This window comes from Pediculus humanus, genomic scaffold (genome assembly GCF_000006295.1).
Source record: "Pediculus humanus corporis 1103172107761 genomic scaffold, whole genome shotgun sequence".
Classification (NCBI taxonomy): domain Eukaryota; kingdom Metazoa; phylum Arthropoda; class Insecta; order Psocodea; family Pediculidae; genus Pediculus; species Pediculus humanus.
In genome coordinates, this window is record NW_002987359.1 from 287532 (window position 1) to 315149 (window position 27618).

At 26.7% G+C, this 27618-nt stretch overlaps 9 protein-coding genes across 9 annotated transcripts in view; 5 read left to right on the plus strand and 4 right to left on the minus strand.

Moving 5' to 3' along the window:
* Positions 1-1138: 1138 nt before the first annotated feature.
* Phum_PHUM347550 (sugar transporter, putative) lies at positions 1139-2816 on the plus strand (the record flags this gene model as incomplete). The annotated part of the gene is made up of 3 exons (XM_002427777.1): positions 1139-1277; positions 1307-1318; positions 1354-2816. 3 exons carry the CDS (start codon positions 1139-1141, stop codon positions 2814-2816), a joined length of 1614 nt encoding a protein of 537 aa, XP_002427822.1.
* Positions 2817-3911: 1095 nt separating this feature from the next.
* Phum_PHUM347560 (Engulfment and cell motility protein, putative) lies at positions 3912-6846 on the minus strand (the record flags this gene model as incomplete). The annotated part of the gene is made up of 6 exons (XM_002427778.1): positions 3912-4200; positions 4472-4647; positions 4891-5169; positions 5254-5499; positions 5571-5906; positions 5992-6846. 6 exons carry the CDS (start codon positions 6844-6846, stop codon positions 3912-3914), a joined length of 2181 nt encoding a protein of 726 aa, XP_002427823.1.
* Positions 6847-7045: 199 nt separating this feature from the next.
* Positions 7046-7858, plus strand: Phum_PHUM347570 (uncharacterized protein; the record flags this gene model as incomplete). The annotated part of the gene is made up of 3 exons (XM_002427779.1): positions 7046-7122; positions 7190-7538; positions 7607-7858. 3 exons carry the CDS (start codon positions 7046-7048, stop codon positions 7856-7858), a joined length of 678 nt encoding a protein of 225 aa, XP_002427824.1.
* Positions 7859-8911: 1053 nt separating this feature from the next.
* On the minus strand, positions 8912-11241 carry Phum_PHUM347580 (Nuclear distribution protein nudF, putative; the record flags this gene model as incomplete). The annotated part of the gene is made up of 9 exons (XM_002427780.1): positions 8912-9055; positions 9142-9285; positions 9364-9581; positions 9670-9835; positions 9942-10113; positions 10215-10450; positions 10532-10790; positions 10867-11031; positions 11171-11241. 9 exons carry the CDS (start codon positions 11239-11241, stop codon positions 8912-8914), a joined length of 1575 nt encoding a protein of 524 aa, XP_002427825.1.
* Positions 11242-12859: 1618 nt separating this feature from the next.
* Positions 12860-16380, plus strand: Phum_PHUM347590 (uncharacterized protein; the record flags this gene model as incomplete). Its single annotated transcript, XM_002427781.1, has 5 exons — positions 12860-13355; positions 14269-14504; positions 14691-15772; positions 15890-16184; positions 16360-16380. The coding sequence occupies 5 exons, from the start codon at positions 12860-12862 to the stop codon at positions 16378-16380; spliced, it is 2130 nt and encodes a 709-aa protein (XP_002427826.1).
* Positions 16381-16621: 241 nt separating this feature from the next.
* Positions 16622-17323, minus strand: Phum_PHUM347600 (uncharacterized protein; the record flags this gene model as incomplete). Its single annotated transcript, XM_002427782.1, has 3 exons — positions 16622-16776; positions 16856-17142; positions 17226-17323. The coding sequence occupies 3 exons, from the start codon at positions 17321-17323 to the stop codon at positions 16622-16624; spliced, it is 540 nt and encodes a 179-aa protein (XP_002427827.1).
* A 1217-nt stretch (positions 17324-18540) lies between these two features.
* Positions 18541-24005, plus strand: Phum_PHUM347610 (uncharacterized protein; the record flags this gene model as incomplete). Its single annotated transcript, XM_002427783.1, has 3 exons — positions 18541-18642; positions 18946-20243; positions 20372-24005. The coding sequence occupies 3 exons, from the start codon at positions 18541-18543 to the stop codon at positions 24003-24005; spliced, it is 5034 nt and encodes a 1677-aa protein (XP_002427828.1).
* Positions 24006-25080: 1075 nt separating this feature from the next.
* Phum_PHUM347620 (peroxiredoxin-5, putative) lies at positions 25081-25719 on the plus strand (the record flags this gene model as incomplete). Its single annotated transcript, XM_002427784.1, has 3 exons — positions 25081-25215; positions 25317-25448; positions 25528-25719. Coding segments are annotated over 3 exons (459 nt in total), but the record flags the coding sequence as incomplete, so codon positions are not given.
* A 584-nt stretch (positions 25720-26303) lies between these two features.
* Phum_PHUM347630 (ABC transporter, putative) overlaps positions 26304-27618 on the minus strand; it is a gene marked incomplete at both ends in the record, with an annotated part of 4479 nt that continues 3164 nt past the window's right edge. Inside the window, 5 exons of the mRNA XM_002427785.1 lie at positions 26304-26648; positions 26730-26885; positions 26966-27066; positions 27162-27330; positions 27423-27618. The exon at positions 27423-27618 is cut by the window's right edge and continues 4 nt beyond it. Coding sequence (XP_002427830.1) covers positions 26304-26648; positions 26730-26885; positions 26966-27066; positions 27162-27330; positions 27423-27618 — 967 coding nt within the window. The remainder of the gene's footprint in view (positions 26649-26729; positions 26886-26965; positions 27067-27161; positions 27331-27422) is intronic.

The window sequence follows — 27618 nt, forward strand, 5'->3', positions numbered from 1 at the left end:
GATTTAAAAAGTGGCAAATAATGGCAAATATATAAACATTGTTAAACAAAATTTCATTTAGACAAAAAAAAAAAAAAAAAAATACTCTTGTACAAATATTTAAGTGCCATTAATTATTACGTTTTGACTTTAAAGGTCGATTAGAAAAACATAGAACGCCGCGAAAGCTTTTACGTACCTGAATTTTAAAAAAAATTTTTTTCTTTCGAATTTGTTCTTATAATAATAATAATAATAATTTATATAAATAAATAAATGGCGGAAAAAATAGAAAAAAAAAGGGATCATGGAAATGCGTTACCACAACACGTTTTGGCATTCATTGGTGAGTTATCGTTAACAATACCTTAAAAAAAAAAACTTTTCTTTTTTTTTTAAATTTTTGGAATTTTTTTTATTTATTTATAATTAAATTATTGCAAAATCGATATCCCAAATCGATACGAAATCAATTTTAAATGCAAAAAAGAAAAAAAAAAACTGGAAAATAAAATTTTTACTTTTTTTTTTGGTATTTAAATAAAATTTTTTGTCTAATTAATTATTATTATTATTATTTTAAATTCAGTCAATTAAATTAAATAAAAAAATTTTTTTTTTGTAAAAAACAAATGACGAGAAATTACAAACCGAATTTTTTTTAAAGATTATTCACGTTTTTGTTTTTCTAACAACGAAGTTAAAATGTTTTCTGATTTGTTTTTAACGCAAAATTTCAAAAAAAAGAAAAAGTTTAGAAGTTTTTCATACAAAATGCTTGTTAATTTATAATCGCAAAAAAGATATTTTTAAATTATTACTCGTTATCGACACAATTACTACCATTCCACCATCACCACCACCACCGCCGCCATCTTTATCATCGTTGTAACGGTTTTATAAAAATCGCCATTAAAAAAAAAAATTATCATCTTACTTGTTTTGATTTTGTTCTTGTTTCTTTTTTTTTTTTTTTTGTAATTATTTCACGAAAAATTTTGTTAAATTTAATTTTAAAGTCATAATTTACAAATATCACCCAATATCAACAAACTGATTAAACACACTAATATCGAAATGCAGTGATACCAACTTAAAAAAAAATGCCACGATTGGAGCGGGTTTTTCAAATTATATAGTTTGTGTATGTTTTTATTAAATGGTAAAAGAATGTGAAATTTTGAACTTACCTTTCTTTTCTTTTTGTGAACCAACCTTAAGAGGAATTTTTCTGTCGACATGTTTATTCTTAATCAGAATCAGATGGTGTCATTCTTTGAAAAATTTCTGTTACATCTGTAAATAAAATAAATATTTTCTTATTTAGATAATGAGGTAAGTTATCAATTGTTTTTTTTCTTTTTTTTTTTTTAGTGAATATGGTGTCATTTACTTACGGTACAACAACTGGATGGTTAGCTCCAATACAACCACTTTTGCAAGCTAATTATACTGGAACTAATGAAACGTCACCCCTTGGCAAGGGTGCTCCTGGATTAACATCAGAAGATATTTCCTGGTTAGGAGGATACTATTGCATTGCTGGAATAATTGCAACTCCCCTTTATGGATTTTTAGCCAAAACGATAGGAAGGAAAATGACGGCTTTATTAGCTGGAGTACCATTTATAATAACTTACGTTTTGATACTTCTTGCTACGAATCCTGCAATGCTTTTTGTTGGAAGATTTTTTGCCGGTTTGGGTGCTGGAGGAGTTTCTGTTATATCACCCATGTATATTGGAGAAACGGCTGAAATAAATAACAGAGGCGTTCTCGGTTCTTATTTTAATCTTTTTATTTGTGTTGGTATTTTATCTTCGTACATAGTCGGCTCTTACACTTCATATTTAATTCTTGGACTCTACTGCTTGTTTTTTCCAATTTTATTCGTACTCATGTGGTTTTGGCTCCCGGAAACACCAATTTATTCCTTGATAAGAAACAGAACGGATGATGCTTTAAATGCTTTATTTAAATTAAGAGGAAATCATAGGGAATTAATAGAAGCCGAATTATCAGAACTTACATCCTCTCTCAAACAAAGGAATAGCGAACAGAAAAAGGTGTCGCTAATGGCTATGCTGTCCGAGCCGGAAACTAGAAAAGGATTTATTATTGGAGGCACTCTTATGACCATACAACAAATGAGCGGCGTATCTCCTATTTTGAATTACAGTGTCGTTATATTTCAAGCCAGTGGAAGTGATATATCTCCTCATTTGGCGGCTATAACCGTTGGAGCTTTACAAATTTTTGGAGCCGTAGCAGCAACGTTGACGATGGAACGAGTCGGAAGAAAACTCCTCTTGATGATTTCTAGTATAGGAATGGCAATTTCTTTAGGATTAATCGCAATTTTTTTTTACCTGAAAACAATCGATTACGACCCTGAATTTATGAAAGCTATCGGATGGTTACCAGTAACCAGTATGGCAACTTACGTGATAGTTTACGGTTTAGGATTCGGTCCAGTACCATTCGTTTTGGTCGGTGAAATTTTCAAAACAGAAGCTCGAAGTGCAGCAACATCATTTTCAACTTTTATGTTATGGTTCGAAGCATTCCTTCTTTTAAAATTTTACGGAAATTTAAGCGATGCTTTTGGAACTGAAGCTTGCTTCGGATTATTTGCTATTTGCAGTGCCTTGGGTGCCGTTTTCACTTATTTTTACGTACCGGAGACAAAAGGAAAATCACTTGAAACAATTTTATGGATGTTAGGAGGTGAAAAACCCAATAGCTATTCCGATGAAGGATCTCCCATTCCTTTAGTTAACCTAAACGATAAAAATCATATTGATCATCAAAAAGATGATGTAATAGAAAAACTATAATCAATACATATAGTTCTAACACTTTACAATTCAACTTTTGTAAATATTTTTACTAAATAAATTGTGCTTAAAAAAAAAATATGAAAATTGATAACACATCAAATGTTTTGATAAAACTGATGATCACATTTATGTGGAAAACCTATTTATTATAAATACATTTTCTTAACTTATTAAAATACTTTAAGAAAAAAAACATAAAGAAAAAGATTTTTAAAAAAATTTATTTTAAATATAGTAAATTTTAGGATTTATTTATTAATTAATTTTATAAGTCTTATTTATATTATGTTATTATTATAAAATGCAGTTTTCAATTGGTTTTTTTCTTTTTAAAAATAAATTTAATTGATAATATAAACCTTCAAAAAAAAAAAAAAAAGTATTAAATAACAATTTTAAAATATTTTGATTAATTGATCAATTTCATATTAAATAACTGCCAAAAATTTGTTCAAATTTATATAATTTTAAGTTATAATTTTATACGATTTAAAAAAAAAAAAAAAAACAAATTAAAATTATACATAAAAAATACAAATTATTAAATACATTATTTAAAATATACGTATAAACAAAAATGAAAATAAAAAAAAAAAAAACTTATTGATTGATTTAAATAATAATAATAATACATAAGCTAAATAAATTAAATTTTTTTACTATAATTAATATCATTTAAAAAAAATTTCTTTATTATTATATTATTATCATCATCTTAATAACTATAATAAATTGCATTTCATTCAATTTTACTATATATTAAAAATATATATATATATATAAATTAAAAATTGTGATATTTGTATGGGCATTTGGCACAAACAATAATAATATATGATACAAATAATTATAAAATAAATATTTTTTTTTCTTTTTATATTTTAAAATATGATTTTAAATTTTTTTTTTTTTTTTTTAATAAAAAATATAAATTAAAACAATACTTTTAAAACTGGATTTGAAATGGAAGACGATATTGTTTACTAATTTCTAATTATAAATAAATACTCTGATTTTTTTCAAATAAAAATAAAATGGCAGTAACTAATAAATCTAATGGGGAAAAAAAAATATGTAAAGTGTGAAAAAATTTTATTCGAAGCAAAATTCGTAATTAGGCGGAGGAGATGGAATGGGAGGAGGATCCTGTGGAATGTCTAAACCTTCGGCATCCAAAAGTCTCAATTTTATTTCCAATGAGAGAAGAGTATCCAAATCGTTTTCGGCTTCTTTACTCAACATTTTATTACCCAAAAGTGCATTTATTCCATCCGTCCAATAATCGAATACTTGTTCATCCGGTGCAACAAAATCCAAAGATGAAACTTCAACGGAATCCGAGAGCAATGAAAATGCAAGCGTATGAGTTGTTTTCCTTCCTCTACAAATGTTTACAAAAAAAAAAAAAAAAATATAATAACGGAAATAATTATTACAAATAAGGCATTCCTTTATCAAATTAAAATAAATTAATAAAAAATTTTTTTGCTCAGAGTCGTTTATTGAATATAATGTTATTTAATTTTATTTTCAAAACGAATAAAATTACTTAAATGATATTTATCAAATTTAAATGTGTAAAATTATAAAATAAAATAAATTAAATTAAATTTTTTTTTGTTATAATTAAAGATTATTTAATAAAATCATACCGAATATCCTTCATGTGAGGGCATTCCTTTCCAGTAACTAAAGACTTAATATCTATAACTGCTAATTTATTTGGAAGTTCTTCGAGTGCTGGATTATTTTTTTCATCACAATCTCCATAATGGAACACTTTATGATTTGGTGACAGTCGAACATACCAAAATTTATCTTTTATTCTCTGTAACATATTTAATGTAATAATTTTGCCATCATCATGATAAATTTGTACGATTCTTTTAATAATTAAAAATAAACAACATTTTACAATACTTTTGTAAAAATAAATGAAATATTTCAATTATAATTAATAGATGTAAAATAAAATTAAGAGTTAACAAAAATATACTTGAAATTTGAAGAGAAAGACTGGCAAATTTAAAGTGCAAAGAATCGTTTTTTTTAATAAAAAAAAATTTCATACCTGGCCTCTAGATGAATACTTTGTAAACCTTGTACCATCGACTAAAAATCCCAGTCTTTGTTTTTGAATCAAATCTATAATTTCTGGAGTTATTTTTTCCCTTAACTGAACAATGGGTCTTGCATGACTTTCCCATTCCTCTCGACTTGTTCTTTCTTGTTGCCATAAATTTGTTATTTCAGAATAGGTCAGCGTAGAGAGTTTAGCTTTGAATTTGTCCATTCCAAAAGGCTGAGAGGCTAATGCTCTAGTAATTTGTTCTCTAACTACACTAAATACCTGCGCAGAGAAAAAAATTAATATTTTGAAAAAGTATTTTAAAGCTAACAAATAAGGATCAATTTAAATAATAATAATATTTACTTTTACAAAATCTTCTGTACTTGCTCTCATCTCTTTCCAAGTTTTATTCAGCAAAACGATACAAATACAAAATAATTCTTCGAATAAATGATCATGAGTAAAAAACATTGGATGGTAATTTTGACCTTGTTCACTTGGTGGTTCTCCAATTCTCAATACTTCACACAACAGTTTAACTAATTCAACACTTGTTCTTCCAAAAGGACATTCATGTTCATCAGCTCTACAAGAATTTTCCAACACTACCTAAATACCAATATTTGATTAAATTACTTTTACCTTTAAATAATTTTATAAATTATAGGTACAATATTTACTTTGGTATAAGCATCAACATGATTTCTAGCAAAATAAACCATGCAGTCTAAAGCCAACATTCCCGGAGGAGTTTCTGTGAAATCTAAAGCAGGATTTATGTCAGATTTAAATCCTAGCTTTTTGTAATCTTTGGCAAAACCACCCATTTGTCTCAAGGTTGAAGTATCTCCTAATAAATTATTTCCATCCATATCAAAAGCAATTTTTCTTAATTCTTTAATCTTTTCAAGGGCATCAATATCATGTAAATCCATTTTAGTATTCATTCTTGATTCCAATTGAGCTAGAGTCAATGACTGCATAACATATAATTGATGAGCCATTTCAGCTCCGACCTAAATATAAAAATCAAATTATAATTATGTAACAACTGAATTTCAAGTTTCATTTTTACTACTGATGTATATTCTTTTTAATTACCTGATTATTTGACTGTATAATATTAGTAAGAATAAGATTTCTAACTTGTTTAGATGTGAGAGTACCAGAAATAACCTTTCTCTTTGCAGCATCAGCTTTCAAAAAAAGAGCATTAATTAATGCTATAGCATTTTGTTGTATAACCAAATGCTGACTTTGTAAATGCATCACTAAATTTGGAACTGTCACTTCCTTTTCGACTAATCCATACTTAGCAGAACTGTTAAGCACAATACTTTCCAAAATAGAAAGAGAAGATTGAACGACTTTGAAATCCTGAGCTTCAGATTGATTGTTAACATAACTAGCAATTGTATTTATAAAAGGAATTTCTAATACATCCCACGACACAATTCCATGATCCATAAGCTCGACAAAGCTGATTAAAGAATAAGCCAAGACATTACCTTTGCATTTTCCTCCTTCAACAAGAGAAATGACCAAAGCCAATCCCTGTTTATTAATAAATTCTAAAGCAAAAGTAATGTCTGTGCTTAGTGAAGATAACTTTTGTAAAGCTGAAGTTTTGTCTTCAGTGTTTGTCCCATTCAATTTTGTCAAAATATCGTGTGCAGTTTTAGAAGGAGAAAAAGTCAACTTCAAAACAGAACCATTTTTTACTTCGTTACGATTTTTTTCCGTTATGTAGTTTTCATTATTATTTTCGGAAAATTGAAGGGCATATAGTTCCGGCTCTGACAATCCCCATCCATTACATAGGTCTTGGATTATAGCAGCTAAAGGCTGCTTTTGATTAAAGCTAATTAATTGAGGGACTTGATCGTCCATTTCAACAGCAATTTTTACAACATTAGAGTCTTTTAAAGCTGGCATTTTGACTGTTTTTGTATTCATTACTTGTCAAACTAAAATATTTACTTAAATGTTAAACAAAAACAAACATTAATTAATTTGACATTTTAAAAAAAAACCAAGGAATACACTATTTTTGCCATCACTAATTAATTTAATTTAATCTAATGCCACTGCAGTTCAAGTAAAATGTTTTTTTTTTGAAGAGTTCTTATTACAATGCCTATGATTGCTTTTTAAAATGACGTTATATCATTTCGGAAATTGTTTAGCTTTAGTTTACGTTCCATACTACCTGACATACAAATTTTCCGGACTGTAAGTATCCTCTTGCATTTTTTTTTCCTATATGAATTCATAGTCATGATTTTTTTTTTCTATTCAGGTCGGAGTATGGAACTTTTTGGAAATGTGTTCAATCAGGAATGATGTATATGTTAACGCAACTTTGTAAAATGATGGTTCTCGCCACTTTTTTCCCGACTTTAGACTCAACCGGTTGTACCTTGTTTGAGTTTTGCAAAATAAGTGTAGACTTTGCTGATTTAGTAGGATTGTATCTCGTTTTGTCTAGAATACCCGGCAAAGGTCATGCTAAGGTACTTACAGCAGGTATAGGATGGGCAGGTGCAGAAATTATTTTAACAAGATGCATTTTATTGTGGATAGGAGCTAGAGGTCAAGAATTCCATTGGAAATACATTCAAAAGTGTTTTGAATCAAATATTAGTTTAGTAAGTAGCATGTTTTAATACTGTTGCATTATTAGTCAGCAGAAATAATTTCCGTTTTTTCTTTTTAGATGCAACATATAACAACAGCAACATTGGTGTGGCTATGGACGAGACACGATTTAAAAAAAACCTTTGTGCCTGCTGTGTTAATGCTTTTGGGACTTTGTGTATATAAACCATTTGTTTTAGATTTCTTTATAATAATGCTTGATATTGGTCCTTGGACTACTTTAATTCTTAAAGCTGCATTCACATTAATTATTAGTGTTGCATCCCTACAGATATATGCTGGATTAGCCCATTCAATTGGTATTTTTTAACAGTCAAAGCTATTAAAAAAAAAAAACCAATAAACTAGAACATAAAATTAAAATAATTATTCAAATTTATGTTATTATTTTATTTATCAGTAATTTATTATTTTCAAAATATAAGGAATGTTATATTTACACATATTTAAATATTTGCATCTAATTATGTTTTCCTAAAAATCCCGACTCTAAAAAATCTTCTAATATTTGTAAATCTAGAGAGATAATATTATACTGATATGCTAGATCTTCATAATATTTTAAATAAATTAAGTTTTACTTACAAAGTTGAAAACAGGCACTCTATTAGATGAAATTTTCCACTTCCTGATAAAAAGAAAAAAAGTTAATTATTATATTATAATAGTAGTAATTAGTTATAAACTCACTAATTTATAAATATATATAATTTTTTGAATTAATACTTACTCGAATAACCAAGTAGAAATTTGAGGTTCTATATATTTTATTCACATTAGAATTTTTCTCGTAAGCTAAATTGTAAAAAATGATTGACTCACTACAACAAAAAAAATATAATAATTTTATATTAAAAATTTAATTAAAAAGATTACGGGTTTTAATACTTTAAATATTTTTTTTATTCGTTTTCAACTTAAAATATTTTTTTCACATATTAAAGCAGTATTAAAACCTCAATTGCAATAAATTTTACTATTTACATACATATATAGATCAACACATTAAAAAAAAAACAAATAATAATTTTAATAAATATAAATAAATTCAAAATATTATCAAACTTGTATATATATTATTATTATTATATTTTTTTTACAATTATTTAAATACCTAAAACATTTAGAAATTATTATTATCGTTAAAACATGGAGTTAAAAAAAAAAAGAAAAAAAAATTAAAATATACTTAAATAAATCAATAATTCAATTAATATAATTATGAAAATTAAATAAAATAATGTTGATATTGAAACAAGAAGTTTTACAAGTAAACCCTATTATCTAGCCATTTCTAAAGCACCAGTGATTATACAGATTATATAAAAAAAAAAAAAAAGATACAATTTTACAACACTCAAAACTAAGATGGTGAACATTGCAATCTTCTTCCTTGAGTACCTAAATCTTCATCGTTATCCGAATCGGGTGAACTTTCTGCACTGCTATTTACGTCTCTTGAATCTCCGCAACCAGCTCTATTTCTCGCTTGCTCTCTTTCTTGTCTCTGCATTAACAAAGTAATTAAAAAATAACAAAGTAAAAAAAAAAAAAAAATACAAATTAAATAATAACAAAAAATAAAAAAAATACCGCGCGTCTATCAGTGCGTCTAATGTGCCGCCATAATATCCATAACATTTGTCCATCCAAAGCATCAGAACTACGAGAAGGATCCGCATGACGACCTTTTAAATTAGTTATCACAGTTTTTTTTAAACCTTCCAAAGTAGGCTCCTAAAATGATTACAAATAATTAGTCATGTGATCATAAAAACGTAATTCAAAATGTAATTTTTTGTTATAACAAATAACCTGTTCACAAGAAGGCACCCAAATTTTGACATCTTCGTCGAGCCCACTTGTAGCCAAAACGGGTATTTCAGGATGAGGTTCCAAACAATTAACGACACCGTTTTCATCTCCAGCCATCCATTGAACAATAGCTTCAGTCTCTCTTTCCCAAAAGAAAATGTTTCCACAGTCCGAGCCAGAAACAATAAATTCAGATTTGGGACCGAAAAAATTTACACCTAAACAAAAGAAAAAAAAGTTTCAATCAAAAATGTACGATTGTTAATTTTTGAAATTTAATTTTGCCAAACCGAAAAAAAAGAATACCTTTAACGGTAGCACTGTTCCTATGCCCTTGATAACGGTGTACAAAATCACAGCCATCTGAATGTCTTGTGTCAAATAAATATATGTCTTCGTCATTATACGAGGCAACTATTTCAGTTCCATTATAATTATATACAGCACACGTTACGTGAGGATATGGCTCTTTCTTTAATTTAAATAAAAATTTTCATTTTTTTATTTCATTGTAATAATAATAATAATTGAGAAAAAAATTCATCCGAAACATATTTTTACAAAAAAAAAAAACAAACCACTATTAAATGTTGCGGGCAAAATTTACTTTTGGGAGATGATGTGTTTCTTTGATCATATATTCTTAAATAATTATCCCTTCCGGAAACTACAAAATCCCGATTATTCAACGGATTTGAATGTACAGAATAAAGAGAAACTTTTTTGGCGCCTTCTTTGACGAATAAAACTCTTAAATAGAAAACCACGTCAAAGTGAAAAAGTTTTCTTATTTAATGATTGCACACACATTTATTAAATATCGAAAATATTATTGAAAAAAAATTACTTACTTAGCTGGTTTCGATTGACGTACATCGAGACTCATAACAAGGGCATCTTCCCCGCAACTAAGGAAGACATGAGGCATTTCATTTTGAGTTGCTAATTTATGAGCTGGACCGCGATGTTGAGCCAATTTTCTTGAACCTCGAAGTTCACCACTACTTCCAAGTTCAACAAGTCTGATTTGACCATCTCTGGCACAAGTGACCATGTGAGTGTCTCCCACTAAAGGCAAAAATTTAGCCTGAAAACGATAAAGTTCCCTTTAAGAAATGCCATTTTCGATAGAAATTTTAAAAAAAAAAAAAAAAAAAAAAAAAATTACCTGAAATACATTACTTTTGTGACCAGTAACAAAAGAAGTTAATAATTTTCCTAGAGGCCAATCCCATAAACATATTTGCAAGTCATCAGAACCACTAGCCAATAATGTTCCAGATGAATTAAAATTTAACGAATTTACACATCCACTATGATATTTGAGCTTATACATAAGTTCAAGTCTTTGAACGGAGTGTAATGATCCATACATTCTTTGTTGAAAAAGTTCCGGCCCTTGTTTTGTATTCGAACATCCAATTTGTCTATTACAGTACATGTAGATGATATAAGCAGCCATTATTATAAACTATTTCATTATGTAAATACGACTGAAAATACCTATTTATTATTTCTGGAGTAAGAAACCATTTGTGCTTTGGTTTTTGTTTAAGTAATACACTTGGAGGATCTTCTGTGTCACTATCTGCCAAATCATATTTGCTATCTTCCAATGCTGAAGTACTAGAATCACTGCTGCTTGAACTACTACTGGTAGATGATAAACTGACTTGATCATCAGATTTTTTTGTCGAATCATCGATACCTCTAAAAATTAATAATTTAAAATAAGTTTTTTTTAAATTATGAAAATATTTTCAACTTGATTAACAAAGGGTAAAAATAATTTTAAAGTACTTCTTACCCTAAACTATCATTAGAATGCCATTCATTTGTTTCGATTGATTTATTGAGCAATTCAGTCTCTTTTTCCATTGCTTCATTACTAGAGCATGGTTCAGGCACACCTAAATCAGGGCTGCTTGGATTGTTTTCAGTAGTGTTCTGTATATCCTAATTAATTTAATTAAAATAAATTAAGATAATGGATTTGGATAAAACTATAAAAATAAATAATAAATTATAATATATTACACACAATCATTTTTACTAAACATAACTTTTTTATGTATCCTATTAACAGATTAGGTTTCAGTTAAAAAATTTACCCAATCGATAATTATTTTATGTAAGCATTCGAAAAAATAAAAACAACAGGCCAAAAATCAAAAGAAAGAATTGTGGAACTAAGTTTTAGAGTAACTTTTTCAAAGTAACAAACTTTCATTTTAAAAATTATTATTTTTAATACAAAAAATAAAAAACATTTAGCAACTATGTGTTTAGTTTTTCACCCATGGTAAAATATATTTTACATATAAAAAATTAAATTGACAATCAAACTAAATATTTTTTAATAAATAACTGAAATTTATTATAATGCAGGTAGCTTAGAATTGTTTTTGATATACAAAGAAAAGATTTTAAGTGATAGTAAAAATAAATTTAGACAAAATATTAAAAAAAAATAAATGTAAAATTTTACCTCAACTTCATCATAAATGTCATCAGAAGTTTCTTTATCAATTCCAGAGTCGGGTTGATTTCGATTTCTGTAATTTCGATTTTTAAAATGTGGTTTTATTTTAGGAAAAGCATCTCCCTTCCCATTCGATGCTTTTGTTTCGATTATTTCTGAAGAATCATTCACATTAGCATCACTATTAACGGTTTCTTCACCATTAATTTTTTTTTTTTTAATTGATTCCTCACCACATAAATTTGAATCATTCTCTGACAATCTGTTAATATTACTTATTTGTCTTTTACCTGAATTCTCAGATCGAGTAGGACTATCAGAATTAGAAGAATTTTCCGATAAAAATGATTCTAATTTTGAATCGTCTGTGTTTTCCATTTTTTAATTAATATCCTTTAAATATATATATATATACTATTAATCAATTAGTAAAACGCACGCGATTGTCGTATTAAAAAAAAAAATGTATTCAACATTTGTTTCTATTCGCCATGTCTAAATCTATTAAAATTTTTTTTTTTTTTTTTTTTTTTTAACAAGATAACTGCATGACAAAAAAAATATAATAAAAAATAAATTGAAATCGCGGCTACATAATTATTTATTTAATTACGAAAATACTTATTCCGTAAAATCACAAAGCAGTAGACGAATAATTATTTTCAAAAAGAAAATATAAGTGTAGGAAGAAACTATATTTGTTACATTGCTAACAAACTGTCGAATTTGTCGCTATTTCGTTTATTTAAAAAAAAAAATTTCTTTCTTTTTTATTTTAAATTTTACCGCGTTTTTATTAATTATTATTATTATTGAAAGTTAGCAGTTATTATTATTTTATTAAATTATTATTCTATGATAAACACCTGTTTTTATTATTTGTAAATATTTTCATTTTTAACCTTAAACGACACAAAAAAAAAAAATAATAATAATAATAATTAAATATGTAATCGGTTTAATTAAAGGAAAATTTTTTGTTTTTATTTTTCACATGGAAAAAAATAATTAATAATGTCAAAATTTATAAGTTACTTTTCAGATGTTTTAAATTTAACCGTGGCAGGAAATGACGAAAAGGGAAATCAAAATGAAAAATTGAAAAATATTAAAAATTGGCCTCGTAAATTAATTTTTTCACAACCTTATTATGTTGAAAATGAAAATGAAAAGAAATTAGTTACGGTTTCATCGATTGGAGAATCACCAAATGAAGAAAGCAACGATTTTATAAGAAAAGGAAAATGTATTATTAAAAATGGTAAAACAGGACTTATTGAAGGATTATTATCTGGAATTTTTTTAGGAGGTGGATTAGGAATTCTTAAAAATGCAAATTTATTTGGAAATTCTAAAAAAAATTATGGGAAAAAAAAACAAGGCTCCGATACGGATAATGATGATGAATCCAATGTTAATGATAATATTATTTTTGCAACTGCTTGTAACGGTGCTATTATTTTGGGAGTTTTTTGTACAATAGTCAGCACCTTAAGGGGAGCCATGTTGTGTAATTGAATTTTTATTTTGTACGCTCAAAATATACAAATTTTATGACAAAATGTAAAATCCAAAAAAAAAAGGGGAATCCAACAAATCCCAAGGGTTATATGACAAGGTTATTACTTTTATTTTATCATTATTATTTACACAAAGCCATATTTTAAATGAATAAAAATGAATAATGATCAACTAGTTAACAAAACTTATTAAGTCCTATTTAATAACCTTTTATGTACAAAAGAAAATTATACCAAATAAATTTTTATATTGTATTCAAAAAAAAAAAAAAAAAAGTTTTTATTAATGTAAACTTAAAAACCCAATTTTATTGAATTAATCAAATATGTGTTCAAAACTCTTATAACCCAAATATCAACAAAAAAATTCATTTAAATAAATAAATTTTACATTAATCTAGAATTTTCCATAGCAGAGAAAATTTCAAAGTTTTGAAAATTTTAAATAATATTTATAAAAAAAAACATGTTTCCATAGAATAATAAAAACCGTTAAACTTAAATTTTAAAAATATATATATATGTTGTTTTTTTTTTTTTTTTAAATGTTTGTATAAAGGAAAATAATAATAATAATAATAATGATTTGTTACATTTATTTAAACATCTATGGTTTTTATTAATGAAATTATTAAATATCAGAAAATAAAAATTTTTTTTTTCTTTTTTTTTTTTTTTTTGTATTCGTTTTCAATCAAACACAATTGTTTGTTCTTTTTTTTTTTTTTTACAAAAAAAATTAAAACCCTACAATGAAAATTTTTGTAAAAATTTTATTAAACTATCATTGATTTGTTTTTAAAATTTTACAAAGTACCTCACGCGATTTGTTTTTAATAAATTTTACACGCTGTATTATGGAAAGTATATTTAATAACATAAATGAATTATTAAAATATTCAGTTGTTAAAGCAGAAAATAACGATGATATTCAATCTCAAAATCAAGGGATTACAAATGATGACACCATCAAACAAGAAAGTTTTAAAAATAAACTTAAACGTATTTACGAAGCAGCTAGACATGGAACTCGAGAAGGAGTTCTTACTGGAATATTTTTTGGAGGGTGTTGGGGAATATATAAATCAATTAAACTCGATTTAAGTTTAAATTCTTCGCTTTCGTCAAAAGAAAAAAAAGTTAATTCAAATAATGAAAATGCAGAAAATAAAAACAACAACACAAACACAAACACAAACACCAGCAGTGGCAACAACAATCTTAGCAATTTTCTTTCAAAAAGTAAAATGAATTTAAAACAATTTATGAGAGATAATAAATCGAAAGTATCGAAAGACAAAAGTGGTATTATTGAAAATAATAAGCCTAGTGAAAGTGATAATAAAAATCCTGAACCCGAAAACAATAAAGATACAAATCCTCCGATTAAAAAGGAAGAAGATTCGATGCAAGTTAATTTAAAAGCAATTTTAAAACACGAAAGCGATTCATCAAAGGGATATTTTACAAATCCTGAAAAACTTGGAATTAAAGTATACGAAACTGATTTTCCCGAAGAAAAAATTAAAAAAAACACAGAGAACGGAGAGGTTGTCGGTTATGCCTTCATACACTCCGAATCATTTGATGAATTTGACGAAAAAAAAAAAAAAAATAATCCCGAACCGCCAAAAACCGGTAGAAATGAAACGAAACTCACTCAGGAAGTCCGTCAAAAAGAAAAAATGATAGGGAATGATGTCAAGGTAGTACAATCAACCAAACGAACGACCATGACACATCATAATGAAAAAGGTAAAGTCGTATCGATAGCTTCAAGTCGAGAAGTTGAATATATGAAAGTTGAAAAAAGTAAAGTCAGTAAACATTTATCGGGAAATAGTGCAGAAAAACCAAATTCAAATGTTAAAAGTTCAAAGGGAGTCATGACTGACCCATCAAGTGTACTGTGCATACCATTTAGAAAATCAACTTCAGAGGAATCTTCAACAACAGGAAGGAGTACATCCTCTAATGTAATACCTAATAAAACCGGACATGAAAAAAGAGAACCGATTAGTGGAAAAGGAAAAAGTAACGTCGGAATAATAACAAAAAAAACAATAATGACGGATTATAAAGAAAAAGCAACCATTTCCGTACACGGATGGAGACATTTGAGTAAGCCAAAAGACGATAATAATACTTTTCCTAGTCGATCCCTCAGCAAAACAATATTAAGAAATGCGGATTCAATAAGCGATAGTTCTAATCTTTCGGTTATAAATGAAAATCAAAATTTGGAAAATGAACATGTCCCTGCTGCTCACATAAATGAAAGAAACGCATCAAACATAAGTGAAATCGTTGGTTCCGATTTACAAAAACAAAATGAAACGTTGCCGTCACCAACAAAAAGTACCGAAAAAATTGAAAATAAATTAATATCAATGGGTAGCAATATGACGTCAGAAAAAATAAAAAGTGACATTAGTTTTTCAAAATCATTTAATAACGATAATAATAATAATAATGATAATAATAATAATGATAATAATAATATTAGTACTATAAATAATAAAAGTGTCGATCACGTTCCTAGTACGCATTCGGTACTAAGTAATGCATATCCGTCAGAACATGATTTGGGTTCTCCTCCAGCGGAATCTACCAATTTACAATCTCAAGGTATGAATTTGACAAAATCCTCCATCAGCGGTACAACATCACAGAAATTATCTGAAGTTTTTAAACATTCGCAAGAAAGTCAAGACAAACAACCGGAAATAAAAGGACGTCCAAGTATTGCTAAAAGTACATCTAGTATAATGCAAAATTTGGGATTATTTAAATATGGGGATAGTAGAAAATCATCGGATGTTAAAACAACAACAACAACAACAGGGAAAGAGATAACAACACCAGGGAAAGAGATAACAACATCATCACCCAAAGAAATAACAGCAACTCCATCAAAAACTAAATTTGATTTCTTATCAGCAATTAATGATAACATATTAGTTTGGAGTGCGTGTAATTGTGCTCTGATTTTAGGAGTTTTATGTGGAGTCATAAGTTCCACGAGAGCTTCTTTAAGCATATAAAAATTTTTTAAAAAAAATAAAAACAATTTTTTAAAATAATTTTTTCTACGTACGATTTCATTTATTATTTAACAACTTTCCAATCAATAGTAATAAAATGTAAAAAAAAAAAAAAAATCTTAATAATAAAATCACAGCCTTCTGGTAACATATTAATAATAATAATAATTATTATAAAGGGGGTAAAATAAAACGATTTTTTAATGGGCAATTTACGCGTTTTTAAAAATTTCCGTATAAGGTACGTCCGATATTAATTTATTTATCATATTATAATATAAAGAGGAATAAATTTTTTCCAAAGATGATTTAACACCGTTCATAACTTCTTTCGAATTATTTCCGATAAAATGATTAACGGCATCACCTGAAAATCATCAAATCGCGTAATCCATGAAAAGAAAAATGGAAAAATGAAAAACAAAAAATTTTCTTTTTTTACTTACTTAATTGTTTGTTTCCGCTAAATAAATTCGTTATCGTTACGAAACATTTGTCGAAAGTGAAATAAACTTTTAATTTAATTAAATTAAATATAATAATTTCTCCTTTTTCTTTTTTTCTACGTCCATCCATGACGAAATCGACTTTTGTATCCAAATATGTAAAATTAGCATTTCCCTCACCGATTATAGGGAGCAAAAGAAGTTTTCCATTTCCTTTATATTTTCCGTGAAGAGAATAATATGGAAGTGTTCCATTCAATATCCATCGATCGTTTATCGTATCGATTCTAAATCGATTAAGAAACGAACAAAAAATTAATAAATTATTATTATTATTATATTGTGGGAAAAAGAAAAGCGATTTTCTTACGATGCCGAATGAAAATTTAATGTTGATAAACCCGTGTGTATAGTATCGATTAATTTTAATTTTAACGATATCGGTTGATTACTTTGATCGATGTTCATTTCGTGGATTTTTAAAGGATCCAACGGTGGAAAATTTAAATTTTTTATACCTGAAAAGAAAATTTTTTTAAAAATATTTCACGGGAGAAAAACGAAAAAAAAAAAAATGTCAAAATTTACCTTTTGAGAGTTGTGGTATGAGTAAATTTGCCGATTTAACAACGCAAACGTTTAAATTTTTATCATTTATATCGCATATCGGTATTAAATCACCTAAAAAATTATTATTATTATTATTATTTCTTATTAATAAATAAAATACATAAACTTATTTATTTTACGATATTATTATCATTATTATTTACACGCACGATTTTTTTTTTTTTAAATAATTTCACTTCAATGGATACACACGAGAAAAAAAAAATTTTTTTTTCTATGTAATAAATCAAAATAATTTATTTTAATATTTAAAATATAAATAATAATATTAACAATAATAATAATAACTTACTTAAACTCATTTTCGCGGTAGAAAATTTAAATAATAAAATAATTAAAACCGTCTTCATTTTGCTAATGATTATCTATCACTAAATTTTTTTTTAATTTTTATTTTATTTTTTTTTTCAAGTATTAAAAAATGAGAGAGAGAGAGAGAGAGAAAGAGAGGGAGGGAGGGAGAGAGGGGGAAAGGAATTTTAATACCTTGTGGCATTAATCACACATGTATGCCAGTAAATTATAATTTATTAACAATAATAATAATAATTATTATTATTTTTTATTTTTATTTTTTTACAACGTTTTTTATTTAACCTAAATAAAATAATAATTTGATGACGTCATTCAATAATTCTAGAATTGTAAATTTAAAATTTAAATTTAAAAACAAAAGAAAAAATTTTATAAAATCATAGATGATAATAATAATATTAAAAAGAGAGAGAGAAAAAAATAAAAAATAAATCAGAGCACTTAGATACTAAAACATTTTTTTTTTTTCATCCCTTTCCAACATTTTACTTATGGGAAAAATTTTTTAAATAAAACGAAAAAAACCAAAAATTTAAAAATGATTCTTTTTAAATGTTACCGGAAAACACAATTCCCATTAAAATTATTCAAAAAAACAGAATCCTCATATTCCCTTTCCCTTTCCTTTTTGTTTATTAAATAAAATTTTTTACAATTTTGTTTACAAAAATAAAATCCATTTTTTTTTTCCCCTGTAATTATAATAAACATGTATAGATTGAATTAAGCAAAAAGAAAAAATGGTTAAAAAACCGGTAAAACAAGTAAAAATCCCAAATGAATCCCTAGAATGGAATCCACAAATGAAAGAAAGTTGGCATTTGGAATTAGAGAACGAGGAGGTAAATGAAGAGAAATGGTCATGTATTGTTGTTGCCATAATTCAAAGCAAGGTATAATAATTATTTTTAAAAAAAAATAAAACCGGAAGTCGAAAAAGTGAAAGTTATATAATAATAATAATAATAATTTCTTCCGGTTTGTACCTACCATTACAAAAACAACAAAAAATTAAACAACATCTTCGTTTTATTTTTTTTTTTTTTTCCTTTCACTCACCTCGAATATTAATTATTTATTTTACGAAAAAAAACCGCTACGTAATATTTTTTTTTTTAAATGTTTTTTTTTTTTTTTGTTGTTAGAGAGAAGACGAAGAATGCATAAAACTTTTTAGCCGTTACATACAAAACGAAACAAAACCCGATATAAAAATCATAAACATGTCCGATATAATAAAAGTTTTGAAAGAAAAAAATGTCAATGATGATAATAATAATGAAAAATATAAAAAAAATCAAAAAACGTCAAAAGAAATTCAAAATAAAAATAAAATCGAAGCCAAATCGCCACCGGTTAGAAAATCTCAAATCGTTCATTTGGGACGTAAATATGGGAAATTTACGGATTTGGAATGTCAATTGCCGCCGGATTTGATGGCGGCCATACTCAAATATTTAATATTAAATATAAAAGATGAAAATATATTTAATAAAAAATCGGACGACGTCAAAAGGGAAAAATTATTTAAATTGGAAACGAAAATTCAATTCGTTAAAAATATCAAACCTTTCGTTCCGGACGACGAAACGAATAATTTAAAATTTAACGTAAAAAGTAATGGTAAAATAGATAAGGGAAAAAATTTTCTCGACGAACATGGTTTCGGCCCTGATTTATTTATCGTTTTAACGGATTTTTACAATCCATTTTACTTCGCCGAATTAACCAAAATCAAAGTCCCATTTTTGGCTATAATTAAAATATTTAATTTTAAAGAGATTTTATTTGAAAAATTTCATCAAGCCGTAATTCTAGATGATAATTATTATTATTCGAATAAAGAAAATCTCGTTAATAATTTTTGGTATTCTCTAACGGAAAATTGCGAAACATTAGAAAAAACTAAACAGTTTAAAGATATCATTTTCGTAGAATATCAACCCCAATTGCAAAAATCATTCGAATCCATTCAGTCCATATTCGATGAGATATTCGATGAAATGTCGACCGTCGTCTACAACATTTACATTATTTATTTCGAACATCAAATATTTCTCCGGGAAATGTACGTACAAAGAATGTACGAAGCACTCGAACCATTGAATTTAAACGAATGTAAAATATATAATAGCCTTTGCGAAGCTTTGGTCACCGGAGATACCAACACCGTTTTTTTGGTATTGTATGCAATTTTGGAACAAATCGTAGCCGGAGTGCCCAACACCAAACACAAACACGTCGATTATATTTTACCCGAAGATAAATATTTACTTACCCATTTTCACGAGGATAAATCCAGGAGTCAAATAATACCGAAAGACGAATCAAAAAAAAATTTCCCACTCGTAACTCCATGTTTACAATGTAGAAATAAATTGATGATTCCAAACGTCTGTCAAAATTTATGCGAGCATCGGGATTTGGAAAAAACGAACGATGGGTCGGTAGGCAAATTTTTACATTTTCCTGTATGTAATTACAGGATCAATGACTTGAAACCTAAAAAAAAAAAAAAAAATGATAAAATATACGTTTTTTTTCTTTTCTTTTCTTTTGTTTATGATAAAGGGTAGCAAAGGATTCAGATTTTAAAAAAAATGAAGATGGCACAACACACGATGAATCAGTAATGTTGAAACCGATTGAAAACGACGCCATAACACAAAATTTTATCGAACAAGCAATTCGAGAAAAACGTATGGAAAAAAATTATAAAAAATACATGAATCCTCCGAAAACGTTTTTTTACGGCGATGAAATCGGAATACGAAATTACGATTGTAATCCGAAATTAATCGATATAAAAAAAACTTGTAAAAGATTTCTTAAAAACACGTACATTTCTCATTTGTGGACTCAATACCCAAAACTCAATCCGGGGAAAAAATCTTTTTTCGAATTTCATTTTTTACAATTGTTAAAATCCACGAAAGAAAACAAAGAATCGTTAAAAATAAAAATATTTTTCGTTCTTTGCATGAAACTCATCGGAGTAATTAAATTTTATTTATATAACGGAGAAGAAGAAAACATATCGGAAACGTTAAGAGAATCCATCGTGGATAAGATAAAAATATTTCCCAAAGTCAAATTTGACAAAGAGTATGCCGTAGAAGAAACCAAACATGAAAAAACGTTCAATTCGTGCGCGTTTAAAATATTCGACAGATTTGAAACATTGAAAAAAAAAATTACATCGAAAAAAGGGAAAATTGATAAAACGAAAGGATCTTTCATAATGGATCCGTTGACTCTTCGGGAAAGCAACAGCATTCTTAATATAACGATTAACCCTCACAAAAATAGCGGACACTGGTTTTCCTACGCTTTCAAATATACAAATGGATCAAATGCCATGAACCCGATAATAAAATCTAAAACGAAAAGACAAATGGCAGCCATATTTTCTTTATTAGATTGCAACGAAATCTCGAGCATAACCGAACCTCACATATTGAGCGACAACGAAGAATATTTAAATTTAATTGGAAATTTTAATTTTTACGAAAAACTCGAACCCTTGAGAATGATACAACAGTTGTTGGATGCTTTCGAAGAATACAACACGACACAATGTTTATATTTTTCTCCAACGGATTCCATAATAACAATTTTACACAACGATACCGACCACAGAGGATTGTATTATACATGCGGCTACAGCAAATTACTCACCCCAGTTTCCCTCCGTGATTTTTACAGTCATTTATACATTGAAATAAAAAAATGGTTGAACGAAAAGAAGGAAAAATACAAACAATTTTCGGAAAAATACAAGGAAGAAAAGAAAAAAATGTTTGAAAAAATGGAAAATGATTATATGATTAAGGTACAAAAACAATATGACGGAATGTCGGAAGAAGAAAAAGAAATATTTTTAAATAAAATTAAAACCAATTATATTCGTTGCGCAAAAGAAATCGAAGTTTTCGAAGAAGAATTAAAAGATTTACCGATCAAACCAAAACTTCAATGCCTGAATGAAAATTCATCATTTTTAGTCACAAATTATTCCAACGTTCGAGTGGAAAATCAAAAAAAAATTCAAGAATATTATTCACAAGATGGCACCGAAATAAATGTTATTAAAGACACGTGGCTATACGACCCTACTTGCCTTTTAAAACTCAAAATAAAAAAATCAAAATTTATATTTTTTTTCTATCATTTTCTCGGACGAAAAATCATTCCCAAATTCACATTAAAAACAAATTCTGGAATTATTTTTTTTTTTTATAAAAATTTGAATGATTTAAAGTATAAGGTTGACATTTCATGGCCTACGGGATTAATCATACGAACGATGTCTGTCGACAAATCAAACATGTACATAAAACAATATTATTTAACGGATAATAAAATTATAAATGAAAAAAGTCGATGTTTTTTAAAAAATGGTCAAATTATAATATTTAAAAACAATGGTAAAATTGAAATTTTATGCTCGAACGGAACAAAGCACGTATTAAAAGAATTTTTTAATAATCCGATGGAATCGGATGTATACGAATTTGGCAATGGATTTCACATAACAAATTACGAAACAATAACGCCTTTGGGTGAAATTTGGCAAACAACAAATAAAAATCCTTGCAAGAAAGGTTCGAAATTCCCGAGGAGTAATAAAAAATTAATTGATTTGATTAAAGTTTATTCTGGAACAGATCCCCTCAATCAAGAAACTTATGTCAAGAGAGATGATGGTGTGAGTAGCATGTTATGGCCCAGCGGGGAGCTCGTCGTTAACTATCCTGACGGTACGAAAATAACATCGACACCGAAATTTTGCGAAAATGAAATTTTCATCGATTGGACGGAAGATGAAAAACTTGATATAAAAAAAATCGAATCGAAAATTCAAGAGAGAAAAGATGATTACAAAACGAAAAATAAAACAATATTGAAAAAATTAAGTTCGAGTTTTTTTTCGGAAATTTCAACGTCCGAAAGCGAAAACGAAGGTTTTATTCTCATAAAAATATGTTACGTCATTGAACATCCATATTATGCCACCGTTACCTACGATACAGAAAATTCTTTTATGCGTTTCAAAATGCCCGAAGATTTTTATATAGATATTGGTAAGAATGGAGAATACGAAGTCAATAATGATAATAATTTTTTAAATGTTAATAAAGATGTAATAACTTTTAACACGGTTTGTAACAGTTGCAAGGGTAAAAGTTCAGCAGCAATATCTTTAGATGGAAATGATATTTTGTGTAAGTTCACTGATTTTTTTGGTGATACTTTAACCGTTTTTAAAAATGCAGAATCACATTATCAAGAATCTAATTGTGGTAATAATGCAGTCAATAACACTCAGTGTAAACATTCTAAATCGGTATCACAAAATCAAAGATGTTTTGCTTTTGAAAGGAATTTAAACGGCATAGAATTTATTCACTCTGAAAATTTTGCTCGCAATTGTTATAATCTCTCTGATGACACTTATTTTGATTTAGATTCTAAATGTGATGATTCTCCGACTTCAACACATTTGTTTAATATTCCCTATTATAAAGTGGGTTGCGACTTGTGGAAAATGAATTATGAAAATAATAATAATTCTTTACCTTCAAATTTAAAAAAAAAGGATTTGAAAGAATTAGGAGTGAAAAATCCCACAAGAAATTCATTCAAATATCCTTTTCCAAAAGTTCAAAATAATATTAATACCAACAATGATAATTCCGATAATAATAAATGTGAAAATAATAATTATAATAATAATAATATAATTAATAATATCGTTTTAAGTAAAACTCGAATGAAATGGCCAAAAGTTATAGTTACAAGAATAATAAATTGTTTATCAGTCAATCCGAATTCTGTTTTGAATGATTTAAAAAAATATGTTGGTCAATATCAAAAAAATGCATATGATTCATATAATTTATACATTAAATATGGTTCCCAGGATCCAACGACAAATGAAGCTAAATTAATAGCCAAAAAATTAAACACCATTGCTTATACTTTAAATCATTCGTGGGCAAGTTATCCTCATCTTTCAATACCAGTGCCATCGTTAAATAAAGAAATCCACGGTTTTGCCCATTACATAAATTTAATGAATGAACTAGAAAAAGAAGGTGAAAGAGAAAATTTAGATTTACCACACTGCAAACAAATCCCTGTCCCAGTTGAAAAAATTACTCATTTTAAATCTATTACAGAAGAAAAAACAATCCCTGAATGAAGAATTACTTTAAAATAATAATCGAATCATATTTGAAATGTATAATGATTGTGAAATGAATGAACTGAAATAATGCAAATGTAAAATAATGCATTGTAGAGATAAATGCAAAATTAAATTATATAAAATAAAGTATTTAAAAAAAAATATTTGTTTTTTCTAATCTTAACGCACCAAATAACTAAATTATTTAAACATATCTTTTTCTTATTTTAATGTTACACTTTGTGTAACAAGTTATCATTTCATAAATGAAACAAACCTTAAATAAATATATACTTATAAAAAAGTTACTTACTGATTAATACTTATGGTAGAAACGATGAAAATTCAACAAAATGTTGCTTCTTTAATTCCATAATAATAATAATGTAACCTATTTATTGATAGCAATTCATAAAAAACATTTAACTGTCACAAAACTTTCCCGAAAGTAAATTAAAAAAAAAAAAATTAATATTACAACCGACTAATTTTTTCACAGTAAAATAAAAGTTTGCGCCACTATGAAAAATTTAAGGTATAAACTACTTAATAAATTCTTTTTGCTGTCGTTCAAATTTCATTTCAAACAATTTCCGTGTTTTTCTTTTTTTTTTTTTTACCACCTTACAAAAATGCTTAGAAGTGTTTTGTTTAAACGTTTTACATCGAACATACCCCTTTTAACGTCAACAAATAAAAAAATACACATATCATCGCAAAATATGATAAAGGTATTTAATTAATTTTTAATTTTAATACATTAAAAATTTTGAATTGTTTTAATTATTAACCTAACTTGGTTAAAATAACGGTAATTATTTTTATATAATACATTGTTTTGATAATGTTTAATTAAAAATTTACTTGTTATTATTATGTTACAAGTAATTTTTTTTTTTATAAATAACATTGAAAAATTTATTATTATTTAAAATATTCGTTAAAGGTGTCATAATTTTTTTTATGCGTAATTATGTTTAGTAACGGTATTGCCCTTTTTTCTTCTATGTGACAATGCTTAATTTATATAATTATGCCAAAATATTAATTTTATCAAATTATAAATACTATGATATGAATTCTATCATAGGTAGGTGAAAGTATACCTTCAATAGATTTATATGAAGGAGATCCAGGAAATTCTATTAATATGGCTGATTTGTGCAAAAATAAAAAAGTTGTTGTGTTTGGAGTTCCTGGCGCCTTTACTCCTAGTTGTTCTAGGGTAATGTATATTAAAATAAAAACTTGTACTATTTTTTAAAAAATTTCAAATATAAATTTTTATTTTCAACAATTATTTTTTAATTATTATTATTTATTTAGAATCACCTCCCTGGATATCTTCATAGGCAGGCAGAATTAAGAAAAAAAGGAGTTGATGAAATTATTTGCATTTCAGTTAATGATACATTTGTTATGGAGGCCTGGGGAAAACTTTATGAGGCAGATGGAAAAGTAAAATATTATAAAAATATATATTTTTCTAACAAAAAACATTGTTACCCAAGCTTTAATAATTAATTTCAATTTCTAGATAAGAATGTTTGCAGATCCAGAGGGAACATATACTAAGACCATCGGATTAGATTTTCTTGTACCTAAATTGGGTGGTATTAGGTCTAAAAGATATTCAATGGTAGTCGATAAGGGAATTGTTACACATATAAGTGTCGAACCTGATGGTGTTGGATTATCATGTTCTTTGGCTTCTAAATTACCTATTTGATGATTTTTATAAATCTTTCATTTTTGTTAAATATATTTTGTATCTTAATTTTAATGATAAAAATAAGTTTAGTAGAATAAGATAAGTATAGTAGGACATACTTATTGCACAGTAGCATGAAATCAAATTAATTTATTACAGCTTCGAAATAAAAATTTTTTTTATAAAATTTTGTATATACATATATATATATATTTAGGTTAACTTGTTTCTATATTTTTAAAATAATGGTAATATGTAATTGAAAAACTTAACTCGATAATAATAATAATAAGTGAAAAATATTAAAGTCTGTTATTGTCATAATCATTTTTAAATTTATTTCACGTGCATTCCCTTGTTATATTCCCTTCCCTATTTTGTAATTATTTATTTCAAAAACATCAAGAGCAAAAAACTTTTTTTAAAAATTAGTAAATTTTCATATTTACGGGAAGAATAAAATTAAATTGTCGTGTAAAAAAACTTAATTTAATTATTAAAACGATTAGTAATATTTTATAGGCTTGAAATTCATGTACAAGTGTTGTAAAACATATTTTTTCATTTTCATATATTTTTCTATAAAAATCATTTAGTAATTTTCAACTTCGTGATGAAATTTTCCATCGCAAAACAAAATATGAAATAACTCGAAGGAATACAAAAATAAGAGCTAATGCAAGAGCGTCGATCCAAAATTGAGCTTCCGACATGTTTAATCGTTCGAGAAATTTAATCGGTGATCTAAAATGGCAGTAAGCCTCCGAACAATCCAATTTTTTCCTATTATAACCGTATAACGAAATAATAACTCCTTCGAAAGCGTACCTAATAAAGCTAACATAAGTAAACCAATGCAAATATCTGGGTATCGTATCGAAATTAACGAAAAATCCCGAAAATAATATAAAGGGTACCGTACAAACGGGTCCTAAATAAACACCATTCTGGAAAAACCGTTTAAAAGAATATCGTCATTATTAAAACCGTTAAAAATTAAAAAGAATTATGAAAAAAAAATGCATTACCTGAACATTCATGGCAGCACCGATGAGCAATCCTATGCTTTGAGACACTAATGAAGTTAATATTGAAACACACAAAACCATAATGAATCTGGAAGCTTCCAAAGGTTGCGAAGTCATAAAATAAATTATTGAAACGTATACAATTGAAAATAAAACCTAATTTTACAAAAAAAAAAATTATTAAAAGAATTTTTTTTTTTATTAAATATAAATAAAAGTCAAATTAATTATTTTACCTGAAAGGGTACGTCAGCAGTGGTTTTAGCTAAGTAAAATGACTTTAATGAATACCAATAATTTAAATGTTCTCGAACAAAAATAGTTCGCTCTAGAGGAACTGGAAAAAAAAAAAGAAAAGAAAAGAATATTCAAGTTGAAAAATTGAAACTAAATACTATAATACTTCTTCCAGAATTTATTATTCAAACTCACATGTTAAAATTGTTGGCATCATGGCCGTAAATACAAGAAATAAAACAGCTATAAACATACAACCGGAATTACTGAGAACTTTATATGCATCGTTACCTATTCCTTCATAAATAAAACCTATAAGAAGTCCCACAATAATGTGAGATATCAATCTTATTCTTGTAAGAGTCTAAAAAATTAAAAAAAAAAAAAAAAAAAAATTTTTGCGATATTGCGACAAACGAGATTGGAATTCATGCAATGGGAAAAATTAAAATCTACCTTGTCTCTCATAATTGTTAAAAATGTTCTTTTTAATAAAATGTAGAATTGAGTCCATGAAGAAGTTGGAAAACCGATTTTGTGCTTTCGATTTTTGTTTAGAGATTCATCTGAATCGAGGAGAGAAGTGACGCAAGTTATTGGAACTGTTAATGTCGTCGATGCTGGTGGAGATATTTTACATACATCTATAATA